Source organism: Uloborus diversus, chromosome 5 (genome assembly GCF_026930045.1).
Source record: "Uloborus diversus isolate 005 chromosome 5, Udiv.v.3.1, whole genome shotgun sequence".
In the NCBI taxonomy this organism is placed as follows: domain Eukaryota; kingdom Metazoa; phylum Arthropoda; class Arachnida; order Araneae; family Uloboridae; genus Uloborus; species Uloborus diversus.
The window spans coordinates 162,878,413-162,892,203 of NC_072735.1; the positions used below are offsets into that span (position 1 = coordinate 162,878,413).

Sequence of the window (13,791 nt, forward strand, 5' to 3'; positions counted from 1 at the left end):
GGGCTATGCTTCGCCAAATTATAGTAAAGAAGCTCTTATGTTGCCCTTTAAAACGAAACAAAAATAACTGTCTTGTGATTCCCAGGCATAAAAGAGATAGTAATGCAAAAAATAGATTTAAATTTTTATTAACTACTTGCTGCCTTCGGCGACTTGCTGGTTCGCCTTTTCCGCCATTCGTCTTTTCATGCAAACAGCTGCCTATGGTGGCTGTTTGGCTTACTTGTCATTCACCTTTCTACGCCAAGATTGCCGCCTTCGGCGGCTGTTTAAATAAATTGTGCGGCGATTTTTATCAATCTTATATCTTTATCTATCAAACTTAATTAAATAAAATTAAAATTTCTATATCTATCTCCAATAGACGTCGCTATATCTATCTTCAGTTGCGTTTTTGTGTCATACACCGATTTACACTAAGATTACGCTAACTGCCCATTCCCTTCCAAAAAAAAAAAAAAATTACGCGCGTTTTATTCATTTAATTATATAGCACAAAATTCGAAAAAAAAAAAGCTCTATCTTTTGTTTCCTGCAAAAAGTAGCGCTTCCAAAAAAAAAAAAAAAAACCTCACTGTTTTTATCGAATTAAATTTTCGTAAATATGTAACGTAAAATAGATACAGCAAAACGTCCGGCGGGGGGGGGGGGGGGAATCGAAAAAAGAAATAAAAAATAGAAAAAGAAAGAAAGAAAATTAATTTGAATTCTGAAATTTTGAATTCAAATTATGTTATTTTCGCAATCACGAACTGAGACAGGACTACTCATTGGAGTTATTGTTTCTAGAAACAGCTCCTGCCCCCCCCCCCCCAAGCCTGTCTCTCCTCCTGGGCGGTTACGTGTGCATAGTTGTGTGTGTAACTGTGTAGGCATGTGTGTTTGCGTAGACCTGTGTGTATGCACGTAGGCATGTCAGTGTGCGTATGTGTAGGACATGGACGCCTCCGACCAGGAGAAGCGGATAGCTCAGGATCAGAGCAGCCGCGCCGCCTGTAGAGGACTGTGGGCGGTGGTGCTGCAGAGGCTTCTGGTGCAAGCTGAAAAAGACACGGACCTCAAAAACAGTCAAATGAGAACAATAAGCAATCACGATTGCTCAAAAAATCGCACAACAGAAGGGAAGAATGTTTTTTTTTATGACCAATCTACGGGCATGCGGAAACAGGTGGAGTGTTCTGCATTAAAAAATTGTAAAAAAAAAAACTATTGCTTATTTTTTGATTTTTTTTTTCTGAAGAGGGTGAAATTTTCTTACTAACACATATTTAAATTTTAGAAAAGAGGCTTTTGTACATTTTACAGGAAGAGTTTCGAAAAAAACTGAAGTCAGGTAAAAAAGCAAAATAAAGATTTTTTTAAAAACTCATACAAAAAATAGAAAAATTACTCCATTTTCGAATTATTTTTGTTCATCATATTAGAAATTAAATTTTCTACACTAAAGTATAAAAATGTTTGTCTGGTGATATTGGTTCAGGGTCTGTGAGGTAAAAAGAACTAAAAAACACATAAAACATTAAATAACTTTTTTCTAATTAAAGTATCAAAAATCAAAGCCCCGGAGGTGCACATCTTTGGTTAAAATTGCACCTGTATCAAATTTCATCTTTCTAGGCCTAACCCTTATCCCGGGAAGTGCGCCACACACACACACACACACACACAAACAACTATCTTATTTTTATTAATATGTAAGATATATTTACAAAACATAATTCTTCACAAAAAACAAAACCTAGCATTTTCAAATTGTATTCATTCGTGGAGCAAAACAATAGGTGATGCATAAACAGCAGAATTTGCATAAGAGCTCATGGGAGCTGAGCTACAGCACTTCTTTTGGTAGAAACTAAGCATTGTACATAAAATCTCCATCTAATTACAGCACGAGACTATGGGGGTTTCAGTCCTGAGTCCCCAATTTTTTAGGGCTCATAATGACCTAGTACTAGACACTTAAAATTTGAATGTTTATTCGTTTGGCCTCCAAAATTGGGGACATTTCCTTAAACTGGTGTTTTAAATATAGTTTCTCTTTTTTTCCTGAGAAATTAAAAATGTCCTTCATTATTATTGTTTATTATTATTATTACTATTATTATTATTTTTTGAGGCAATTACAACTCTTTAGGGTCCTCAACCCACCCTTGCTCTTACTGAAGCCTCAACTCTAAAAAATAAGAAGCAAGATTTGAAAAGTCGCCCAGGGCGGCTTGTGCAATTTGCCTGCAGCGGATTGGTGTACACCAGTTTTGGTGGTGTACTTCGTGGGCGTCGCTCCACGCCCCTGCCTACCGCAGTACATTAATTAGTCACCAGTTAAGTTTTTGACCCAATGCACTTCTAGAACCATTCTATTCCCGATACGCACTTCCACTTTACCATTAACTCGACTTAGTTAATGAACAGTAAATTTAATCTTCAGCGTGGCACACCTTATAAAACTATTTCATTGCCAGTCCACTGCCCCTCTTAACCATAGACATGAGAAACCCAGTTCCCATGTTTATGCTCTTAACTGTAAGACCAAAACACTCCCCCCTTTTAAGCATAAAGAGATAAATTATAAGCACAGGAAAAAGGGGCCAGAAAATTGCTGGAGCAAAAAGTGGCCTTGGGAAAGAATGACTGAGTAGTAGAAATGGGCAGGCTGCCAATTCTTTGGTGTTTGGAAGAAGTTCGAGTGACATAGAGATTTAAAAAAAAGTGTCATTTCATGTTTTATTTGTAATTATATTGTGTGGACATTGGTTGTGCATTGTGATGCAATAGCAGATACTGGGAGTGGGTCTAGCACAGGTTATGTGATAGGGATGACAAAAAATTTTTATATATTTAATTTTATTAAAGGTAAGAAAAAGATGCATTTAGAAGATAAATTTTCTTTGATGTTTTGTTTTAATGAACAGCAAAAAAAGGAAAATTTTGCTGTCTTTTCCTCTGAAAATTTACCAAACTAGAGCTTTACTCTAGGAATTTTGGCATAGAGGACCGCTTATACGTAACATTATATACCAAAATCATCATACTTCACCTTCCCAGGGCTTCTTGTGCCTACCGTCCTACCTAGCCAGTTGATTGATAGAAATTTTGGAGAACTTTGTGACCACAACAGATTTAACATGCATCCATTAACTATTGGCATGCCCCCCCCCCCAAAAAAAAAAAAAAAAAAAATTAATTAAAATTAAAAAAAGTCAAGATTGCTACTTAACACAATATTAATAAACTTACATAGCTGATAAACTAATTATGTTATTAAATAGACCAGTAGCTATATATTGAGTTTTTATAAATTTATATTTTTTCCACATGAAGGAATATTATAACATAACCCAAATCCTCTTTTTGCTTGGATAAGGTGATATATTTTTTATACAACAAAATATTGTATACAAAAATTATGGGTTCATATTACTATAGATTTATTTTGGTATTCAGAAACTATTTCATTGAATTTTGAAACAGTTGCTTTTTCATCAGTGATGGCATGATGCAGTTAAAATAACATTTTGGTGCTGTGCCGTTGATATTATGGTTTTGCCAAGAAATTATACTATATTGTTTCTTTCGTTTATATATAAGTTCTGGTGGTAAGCTGGAAAAAAGTTCACAAATAGCTTCCTTGATTAAAAACACTTCTTTTAGTAAGTTACCACCCTATTCCAGGACCTTGCCATCAATCTTTCAGTTGAACCGCACCATTGCTGCGGTCACTCTCTGGAGTGCTAATTCTACATTAGCTACCAGTTTGTTTGGCTCTCTAGGCTCCCTTAAGAAGTTTTTCGCCACCAGCTCATGTGATTCCTATTCCAGGCTGATGAGTGCTAAAAAGCACGAAACTGCAGTCCTCGGATGGAATAACTGAGCTGGTGGTGTATCTTAAGTACTTCTTTTAGGTCTTATACACAAGTTTTATTTTTTTCTTTTTTTATTTACATCAATTACCGATTCTTTAAAAAAAATAAATAAAGGGATAAAGTGTGATCTGGTGTATACTGAAATACGAAACCAGCGAGTTACATGTATTGTTTCGCACTGACCCTGGAGTTAACCTTACACCTAAACCTACAGCAAACAAAAGTAATTTTATTCAAATATGGTTTGAGTCTTTTTTTCAATGGCAATAAAAATGTCATTTATACAATGGAGAAAAAAATTATTTAATCAGATAGTTAAATTAATTTTATTCCTTTGTAAGGGGAGTGCACTCTCTCTTGCCCCTTTAACTTGCTACAGCATTATCTGGAAGAAAATGTCATTAATGTTTAGAGAAAACTGGCAACTTTCTCTTTACAATCTCCGACTGAAAAAATCTAATAAGTTAATAATACAATGAAAAACATTTAACACAAAGCTTAAGAGACCGAAATAATTTTTCATGTTAAAAGAACTGTATTAAATTGCACAGTATACAGTCCAGTCCACTATATCACTTCATGTTAACCAACTTTTTATGTTAAGCGCTTTCATGTTAAACATGTTTCACTGTACATCAAAAATAAAAACTAATATACAATACAATAAATAATTAGTAAATCTTTTGAAAAAAAATCCTCAATAATATTAATTTTCATAGCTTATAACATGACTAAGTTTTTTCAGCAAAATTTGTGTTTTCAATATTTGCATGAAGCTTTTTACAGTTAGTTCTTTTAAGATGTCTTTTCAAGTCTAATCCTCTTAAAAATGTTTTATGGCACCAATCGCAAGTTTTTTTGATTTTGTGACCATTCATGTGCCTAATAAGACTGGTTCTTGTATTGAAACATTTCTTACACACATCACACATTTGCGGTTTTTCTCCTGTGTGAAATCAGGTAATGTATAGCCAAGTTACACTTGGTGCGGAAGGATTTTTCACACAAATCACACTTGTGAGGTCTTTCCCCTCGATGGACCAACTGATGTCTCCTGAGATTGTTTCTGCATCGGAAAGTTTTTTCACACTCCTCACATGCGTAGGGTTTTTCACCGGTGTGAATCATTGCATGTTCATCTAAGGACCTCTTTCTCCGAAATCTTCTATCGCAGCAATTGCATATGTAAGGTTTCTCCCCAGTGTGGATTCTCCTATGCTTTTTCAGGTCAGCATGCCGCCTGAAACGCATCTCACACTGGTCGCATACATGAGGTTTCTCCTCCGTGTGCAAAATGTAATGATGATGCAGGTTGCTCTTAAACTTAAAACTTTTACCGCACGTCTCGCATGAATGTGGTTTCTCGTCAGAGTGAATAAGCGAATGCATTGTGTAGCCTGTGCTTTTGCTTAAACCCCTTCCCACATATTTCACAAACATGGTTTTTCTCTGTTTCGTGCGTGTGAACGATGATTAGAAAGATCGCCCCTCCTCTTGAAAGACATGTTGCAAACATTACAATGATAAGGTTTTTCATTTGTATGAATGATGCTATGACTTAAAAGAGTGCTCTTGCATTTGAAAGGCTTTTGACAAACATTACATATGTATGGTTTTTCATCTTTATGAGTAACTATGTGTCTCTTAAGCATGAAGCTTTGTTTGAAACGCTTTTGACACACTGCACAGACATGAGGCTTACCTGTTGTAAGAGAGCACTCATAATGTCTCACCAGGGAAGATTTTTGACTAAATTTCCTAGAACAGATGTTACATTTCAGAAGCTTATGATCCAAATGGCAAAGGCTGTGCTTCCAAAGAAGCTCTTTCGTACTAAATTCTTCATTACAAGGTTCACAACCGTACAGTTCTTTTGCACTTTTATCAAACTGATAGTAACTTTGATCTTTTTTTGATTCGAAGTTTCCTTCGGCAAAACTACCAATGCAGTCTTTAATATGAATAAGAAGATGTTCTGAATATTGCACTTTGTTCAATGAACGTACTATCGCATAGTATACACTGAAAGCAGCTTGGATTTGAGTGTTCTAAATAATGCGATACAAGATCAAGTTGATTATTAAATACATTTTTACAAATTATACATTTGAAAGGTTCCTCGCCAGAATGAAAAATGCAATGATCCGGCAAGATTACATTCGGTTAAAAAGATTTTCTTCACATACTGTACAAAGATAGGAATTTAGGTCTTCCTTCTTAATTTTAACAAGGAGTGTGGTATCTTCTAGTAAATTGCTCTTCCAATTATCAGCAAGATTAAAACTGCTATTATTATTAGATCGTTCGGGATTCATTTCTCTCTACCACGAAAATATGTATTTGTATCTTGCTCATGAGACCTTTGAAAAACTAACTTTGCGCAAGTAATTATTTCAACTTGTGAACATCAAGTGCATTTTTTAACTTAACATGGAAGTGTCACTTATTTTGTATTTTAGATTAAAATATCTTCATATCTTAAGCTTGCGTGACAGTTCTCATTTGTCACATCCGTTATCCGTCCGAAATTGAAGAAAAACAAAAACTCATTTTACGTTGCCACGACCTTGTAAAAAGTGCATTTAACGGATTCTGAAATTTGAATAATTATAAATTTCCTTCTAAAAAAATATGAACTGACAAGAAAATGAACCGACAAGAATTTTTTTCCCTGCTATTGTATTTTGAAATTTATTAAATGTTTGTTTTAATGCGATACTTTTCCACTAGTAACTATTATTTGTCTCCAATAAGCAGCTATATATCTTCTCAACTTATTCTGTTTATACATAAGTTTGTTTTGTTTCTCTTTTTTTATTCGCGACATGGAAAATGTCAAATTTCACCGATTGTAACGTATTAACGACATGTTTCGTTCATATTTACGACTAAGTTCTTAGTATTTTGTATGAAAAAGGTTTCTCTATGGCATCTAATCGCCACACTTTACATAAGGAAGTATTTTTGCCCAATGATGAAAGATTGGTGGGCGTTGTTAATGTTGCTAAGGCTAGTAAAAAAAAGAAAACAGCTGTTTTGTGCCTTGCAGTGAATAATGAAAAGCCTTCTTTGATTACAGTTAACCAAGTTAAAAAGTCTGACAAAGAAGGATATAAGAATAAAAGGTCATGGCAATTGAGACAGTTGAAATTAGTTGATGGAAAAGACGAGTCCAAACCAACTTGTGAATTTGATTTGCATTTCGAAAAAGTATATAAATGGACCGCCGAAAGCGTTTCAGAAAAAAATGCATTCATCAAATGTTTGTGGAAGTTTTGTAATTATCTGCCTCGTCAAAAACCAACTTTCTTAAACATTTCAAAAGATTTATTGCAAGATCAAGATAGTACACCTAAAATGGGTGTAATAACACCTCAAATTGGGGAAGAAGTTTCGGTGTTGGATGCGGAAGATTATCAGGCCTTAACTTCGAGAGAGGAGTCTGATTTAGAATCGCTGATGGCACAGCATGATTTCGTAATTGGCAACGCAGAAGAGTTTACTGAGCAACTAGCAAGGGAATTGTCTGAATTAGATGCAGCTAATATTCGTTCAATCATGGCTTCTGAACAGAAAGTTCAAGGTTTGATGAACATGTTGCAAACTTCATTGGATGAGATTTCAGAGTTAGAAACTAGACTCAATGTATATGATGACATATTGAAAAATGTGAAAGACAGCGTCGTTCAGATGGAAGAAAAAGATGCCCGCATGAAGATACAACATAAAAATAATATTAAGCTCTTGAATGAACTGGAGAATATGATAACAAAATTAGATCTGTCCGAAAAGCATCGCCTTGCTTTAGACGGGGAGCTGAAGACACCTGAGGGTATTGTTGCCTGCACAGCTGCAGCTAAAGCTCTACAAGAAGCTATGAATGCTCACATAAAATCCTGGCTTGATGAAAATGGCAGCTTTTTTCTGAGCAGAGAGCGGAGTTAGAAAAACTTGAAAACAAGTTTGTCTTGCGTCTGAGCCGGCATCTCAATAACTTGTTTTTACATTTGGGTAATGAATTTGAAGAAATTTTAAATTCTCACACTAATGACTTATCTTTGCCTAAGCATACATTTTGTCACAAAGAGCTTCTACCTTATACAGAGCTCATGAACTGGATGAAAGTCACAGAACCAAGTAGTTATTCTCAACCTCTGCAAACGTGTATACTTCATCATTGTTTAAGCTTTATGACAGAGAAATAAAACTTTTGTTTGAAATAGCTAAAGAAAAAATAGTGAATAAGAATGGATATGAAAAGGAAAAGAAATACAAGGTCTCTGGATCGAGCCAAGACCTGGGCATGGAAATCCTCTATAAAAATGAAAACACTTTCTCTCTTAGGCATGGATCCTGATCAGTATGGTTCTGACTTAGATTTAGTCGAGTGGGAAGAATTCGACAAGACTTTAGAAAGTCTTTTAAGTGTACTTGAGCCAATTTGTCTTGCCGAGCAACAGTTTTGCATGCAATTTTTTGGATTACAATTTGAAATTCCTTCATCAATAAGCAATAATCAGTTAACAATTCCTGTCCCACAAGGTCCTCAGCCCGACAACAAGCAACAACAGTTTAAGTAGAGCTGGTAGCGAGGAATTATTACTGAGTGCTTTAAAGAAAGAAAAGCAAATTAATGAAGAGTTGAGGAAAAATGATGGGGTGAATTATTTTCAAGTTTAGAACCAGAATTACATTCTTTCATTACTCACTTTGATAAGATAGATGGGTTTTATTCTATGTATGTACTTGTGCGCCTAAGTCAACATGTCATGTCTGCCCAAGACACTGGATCGTATTTAAGTATGACTTTTGCTAGCGTACTGGTGCAAGCCAAAAGAAATTTTGATAAGTTTATGAAAACACAGATAAAATCCATTGAAGAAGTTAAAGTTTTCTAAAAAGTATAAATGTGGAATATTGCCATTCATCGCAAATTTTGAAAAGTTTGCTCGTCAAGCTGAGAGTATTTTCAAAACATCCGAAAGAAGAACTGATTTAGATCGTTGGTATTCTAAGCTTGTGAAAGTTATGTTTGATGAAGTTGTTAAGATATCTGCCGAGCATCAAAAGACGCCACAAGAAGTGATTCAAATGGAGAATTTTCACCATCTTTTCACAGTTTTATTCCAGTTTAAAAATTCCTTGTCTTGAAGAATGAACGAAAAGAAGCCAAGCAAAAATATAACGAGGTCCTTACAGGCTTATGTGATACAATATTTTGGGAGACCATTAGAAAAACTGAATTTATTCTTTGAAGGTGTGCAAAACAAAGTGGCCCAAGGTGTGAAAGAAAATGAAATTGGCTATCATTTAGCATTCAGCAAGCAAGAACTCAGAAAAGTGATAAAGGAGTATCCTGGTAAAGAAGTTAAAAAGGGACTTGAAAGTTTGTATAAAAAAGTTGAAAAACATTTGTGTGAAGAAGAAAATTTACTTCAAGTTGTGTGGCACTCTATGCAGGATGAATTTATTAGGCAGTATAAATACATTGAATCTTTAATAGAAAGATGTTATCCTGGTGCGAAAATATCCTTAGAATTTTCAATTAATGATATATTAGAATTTTTCTCAGAAATAGCTAGGTCACATTAGTTGTTTCTTTTCTTTACAGATAAATTGAAAAAGAGATTACACAATGCTATACACTTTTTTGAAATTCAAAATATTTTTCTTTTTTCGTTACATGTTAAGAAGTTATATAGTCTTTAAACTTGTTTAATATTTTCTTGCCATGAAACCCTGTGACCATTTTCATTTCAAAATGTTTTCAATATTTACAATAATTGTTAAAAACAACATCTGAATAATTATTAAGTGTATCTGGATTTTACATATTCACTTGAATGGTGTTACCTATTAAGACTCAAGCTACCATGATTATATAGGTACATCTCTGATGTTTACATTGTTGAACTATTGTAACATATATGTATATTTAGGAAGTGAAATTGAAGTAAAATATTTATTTAGTTTTCAAGTGTTTGATTCATTTTCTTCTGCTCCAACTTCATTCAAAAAAAAAAATAACTTGATGGACCAAATATTGGTAGAATTCCCAAGGTGATTTCTTTTTTCATGCAATGAGTGACAAGAGCAAGCTAATACTTTCATCAATAATACAGTATAACTTCGATTTAACAATACCGATTGCACAATATATTTCAACTGGTCCGGATTTGACTGCATTTAATGTCTGTGCTCCTCCATTTGACGATATCCTTGATTTAACGATGACTTTTTCCAGTCCCTGGACAATTCTTAAATCAAGGTTTATATTGTACAATTAAAAAGAAGTTTCATTAATCCTCGGGACGTTGGGAGCAAGATTGAAAGTATAGAATACATGAAAAATGTTTTTTCAAAATAGGATTTTTATATGATAACTAAACTAAACAAATGATAATGACATAAACTTTCAATTTTATTGGAATTGGAAAGGTTTTGAATTCGTTTGACAGATCCAGTTATTGCATTTATAAGTATATTATTATCAGTTAAAGGATTTCTGGCAAATACTGCTGTAGAAATTAAATGAAGTCATTATATGTGATTAATAAGACCAACATTGTTTTTTTAACGTGTCAAATTATCCACAAAACATATTTTAGTATCTAAACTTTGTCTTTGAAAACAATCAGCAGCGTACATTTTTCACTTAAGCCGAGTCAACTCAAATTATTAAGAAAATAATAATCATCCAATGTACTGTTATACTGCCATGGTAAAGGCTGCAAAATTTTCTTCTTTTTTTTTTGCATTTTGTCCAGGGACTGATTTAGGGCAGGGCATTCGGGGCCTGGGCCCAGGGCACCAAAGGAAAGGGGGTACGAAATTTCGGTCATCAATTTTTTTAGGCCAAGTGTCCGGGGTCTCTAACTAAGGGGAAATTTTTTTTTTGTCACTAGACTTTTTTTATTAAATGAAAGCATATTAGCCAATTGTTGTGGAGAACAATCAATTTTGCTATTGAAAATTAAGTGCCCTTTGCGTACTGACTATTTCTGATGGTAAATTATCTTTATTATCTCTGTTATCAATAGAAGTAAGTTTGACCTAAAACTTGATTATGAGGACATTATAAATGAATTTACTACAAGAAAACAAAGGACAAAATATATAAAGAATCATTGATACGCAGAAAGCACATTATGATTTACCATTCGTATCATAGCTTTTCCATCTGCGACTGTAGAAAATTTTCTAACATGAAAACCATAAAATTATTTTAGATTTATATTAAATAATTTTCTTTTCAAAACATCTTAATTATTAACTTTTTTCATATGAAATTGATATTTTAAAGTTTTTTTCTATCAAAATAATATCCAACACTTACTTTCATATTTTTTTATGTGTGGGTGGGGGGGGGGGGGGGGCACCATATCTATCAGTGCCCGGGGCACCCAGGTGTGTAAATTGGTCCCTGATTTTGTCATCTATTGCACTTGAGCTTTATTGTGCAAGTTTGCCTACTTGGTTTATGCTGAAAATGATGCACAAAAAATGTCAAACTCCAAGATTTCATTATTGTTTAGAATACAATATTACACAATATGAACCTATTGAATCCAAAAAGTTTTTTCAAATATCTTAAAATACTAATTTCTCAAGCATTTTTCCCACAGCAGAATATTTTTTCCTTTCAAAAAAACAATTAAAAATAACTAACTTAACTATATAAATAAACTTTCAATGCTATTTAAAGAACTATTTTATTATAATGATTGGTGTTTTGATGGATAGTATAGTTTTTAGAGGGAAAGTAAGCTTAAACATTGGTTTTTTAGTCTTCATAAAATTAAGATGAGACTTAAAGTGGCTTTTCCCAACTTATGCAACTCAATATCTAATTTTTTTTATAAAAGAGGAAATTAATAATTTTGACTGTCTGTTAACAAATTATAGCAAATCATTAGGAATGTTTTATTAAGACCAAAATATTTTAAGGGCCATTCTATGGGAAACTGAAATGAAAAGACTTAATGAAAACCTTAAACGAAAAGAAATCGCATATTTATTGTCGATCCCAGTTTCCCCTGGTTCTGCAGTAAAACTTGTCACAACTCCATTTCTTCATGTTTAAACATGATATACATTATGAACGACCACCTGTTCGGTTCATATCATTTCGGCAGGTTCTCAGAGCCGGACTAATAGTGAGGCTGTAGGTCCACAATAATTTAAAGGCCCCCGAGACTCTATAACAGAATGTAGTGGTTGATTTACAGGTTTGGGGCCGGTGGGAGTGCATTTTTGGAGGTTTCTTTGTCTCTCACACAACCATGTAAATCATTAATCGTGCGGTGTATTTATGAATCCCCTTCGGGGCCCCTCATAAATGTGACATAGTAAATTGGCTACTAGCAGAATGAATAAAAATTCTTATTTAAGGAAGTTTTTCATACAGTAGTCATACTATGTATATTTCTGTGAGTAATTCGGGGCTCTTTGGGAAAATGGGGCCTCAGTCCCCAGGCCTAGTTGGCCCTGTGCAGTAATCATGCCCGCTCTGATTTAGCCTAAGGCCCATGAGGTGCAGCAGAAAGGCAAATGACTGGTAAAGATTTTTTTCAAAGCTCTTATGTATTTAGAATTATTTATTTTTTCTGAACGTACAAAAAACTTCCAAATATTTTTATTCAAGTATTATCTTAAAATATTAATTTTTGTAGCTGACCTTGTCATTGATGTTGCGAAGGAGGTTTAGTTGTTTGTGCTTCGAATTAGTCCCATCATTTAAAAGAGGTAAACAAACTCTCCCCATTTCGTTAAAAAATTTTCAGGAGTGACTTATCATTGATATTTGAATATATTACATAACTATTTACAAAATTAATTGAAACTTTTTTTTTTTTTGCTTTTTGACAAGGGAAGTTGAAGTTTTGAAATCTATAGAATTATATAAATTCCATTCCTCATCCTTGTATAGATATTGTATGCAACCATTTTTGTTTCAATTTTTATTTAAAATTGAGTAATTTATGAGGTGCTGAGCAGAGTGGCTTTGAATATCAAACAACTTTTTTTTATTATTCCCAAATCTCAGGGCCAGATTAATAATTTTTAGGACAGTAGGGCCAAGTGCAGGGACCCATCTGAACAGTACATTCGATGAAACACTGCTGCAGAGGTGCAAAAACTTTTTCTGTCATTAAATTTGTTACAGTTTAGAGTACCCTGAGAGTGTAAAGGAGAAGGCTAAACAGCAAATAATGATCTTAAATGTTAAAAAGCACATTACACGTTCAATAGCATTCTTAATTTTAAACACAACAAACAAATTAAACCCCTAAATTAGTATAATTTTTTATATGGTTTAATTTTCAGGTCCCCTTAAGCTGGGCTTCCTCGACCTAATGGTTAATCAAGCCCTACTAAACTACATTAATGATTTTGTAGTAAGTTACCGCCCCTAAGGTAGGGCTAAGGCAGAAGTACTTAAATACACCGGCAGCTCAGTTATTCCATCCGAGGACCGCAGTTTTGTGCTTTTTAGCACTCATCTGCCCGGAATAGGAACTACCTGAGCTTGAGGCGAAAAATCTCATAAGGGAGCCAAACAAACTGGTAGCTAATGTTAATTAGCACACCAAATGAGTGACCGCAGTGATGGTGCGGTTCAACTGAAAGATTGATGACAAAGCATGGTATTTTGTAGTACTTCCTTCTTTGTAAAAGGAAGTAAAAATAAAAACCTTTTAAATTTTTTTGCAAACATAAAGTTTACAAATTATTTTTACTTTTACAAAAACTTTAAATCTCAATTCATTTGGGAAGGAGGATGGCCTTCATCTTTAAATCTATGCTTGTTTTGCAACTGCTGTATGCAATGATTGTTATGTAGCATCTACTTTTGGTTAGAGCTCAGGGTTGGCAAGTTTTTAACAGTTGGTAGTTTTATCTAGATTTAATTACAACTTTTAACGTC

At 33.9% G+C, this 13,791-nt stretch overlaps 3 protein-coding genes across 3 annotated transcripts; 1 reads left to right on the plus strand and 2 right to left on the minus strand.

Annotated features, from left to right (window-relative positions):
* Nucleotides 1-4,787: 4,787 nt before the first annotated feature.
* LOC129223239 (zinc finger protein 722-like) lies at nt 4,788-5,252 on the minus strand. Its single transcript, XM_054857803.1, has one exon. The coding sequence runs from the start codon at nt 5,250-5,252 to the stop codon at nt 4,788-4,790; it is 465 nt and encodes a 154-aa protein (XP_054713778.1).
* A 41-nt stretch (nt 5,253-5,293) lies between these two features.
* On the minus strand, nt 5,294-6,178 carry LOC129223240 (zinc finger protein 300-like). Its single transcript, XM_054857805.1, has 2 exons — nt 6,050-6,178; nt 5,294-5,911 (listed from the first exon to the last, which is right to left on the minus strand). The coding sequence occupies exons 1-2, from the start codon at nt 6,176-6,178 to the stop codon at nt 5,294-5,296; spliced, it is 747 nt and encodes a 248-aa protein (XP_054713780.1).
* Nucleotides 6,179-6,689: 511 nt separating this feature from the next.
* LOC129222209 (exocyst complex component 1-like) lies at nt 6,690-9,724 on the plus strand. The gene is given in 11 exon segments (XM_054856684.1): nt 6,690-7,754; nt 7,756-7,782; nt 7,784-8,014; nt 8,017-8,163; nt 8,165-8,407; nt 8,409-8,516; nt 8,519-8,755; nt 8,757-8,993; nt 8,995-9,018; nt 9,020-9,052; nt 9,054-9,724. Coding segments are annotated over 11 exon segments (2,655 nt in total). The 5' UTR covers nt 6,690-6,788; the 3' UTR covers nt 9,456-9,724.
* The last annotated feature ends 4,067 nt before the right edge of the window (nt 9,725-13,791 follow it).

What these genes read in the sequence shown, in the direction of transcription:
- LOC129223239 (XM_054857803.1), bottom strand. Translation starts at nt 5,252, where the DNA reads ATGCATTCGCTTATTCACTCTGACGAGAAACCACATTCATGCGAGACG.
- LOC129223240 (XM_054857805.1), bottom strand. Translation starts at nt 6,178, where the DNA reads ATGAATCCCGAACGATCTAATAATAATAGCAGTTTTAATCTTGCTGAT. An exon ending in TAAATTCCTATCTTTGTACA is followed by an intron (nt 5,912 to 6,049) that starts GTATGTGAAGAA and finishes CGCATTATTTAG; the next exon opens with AACACTCAAATCCAAGCTGC.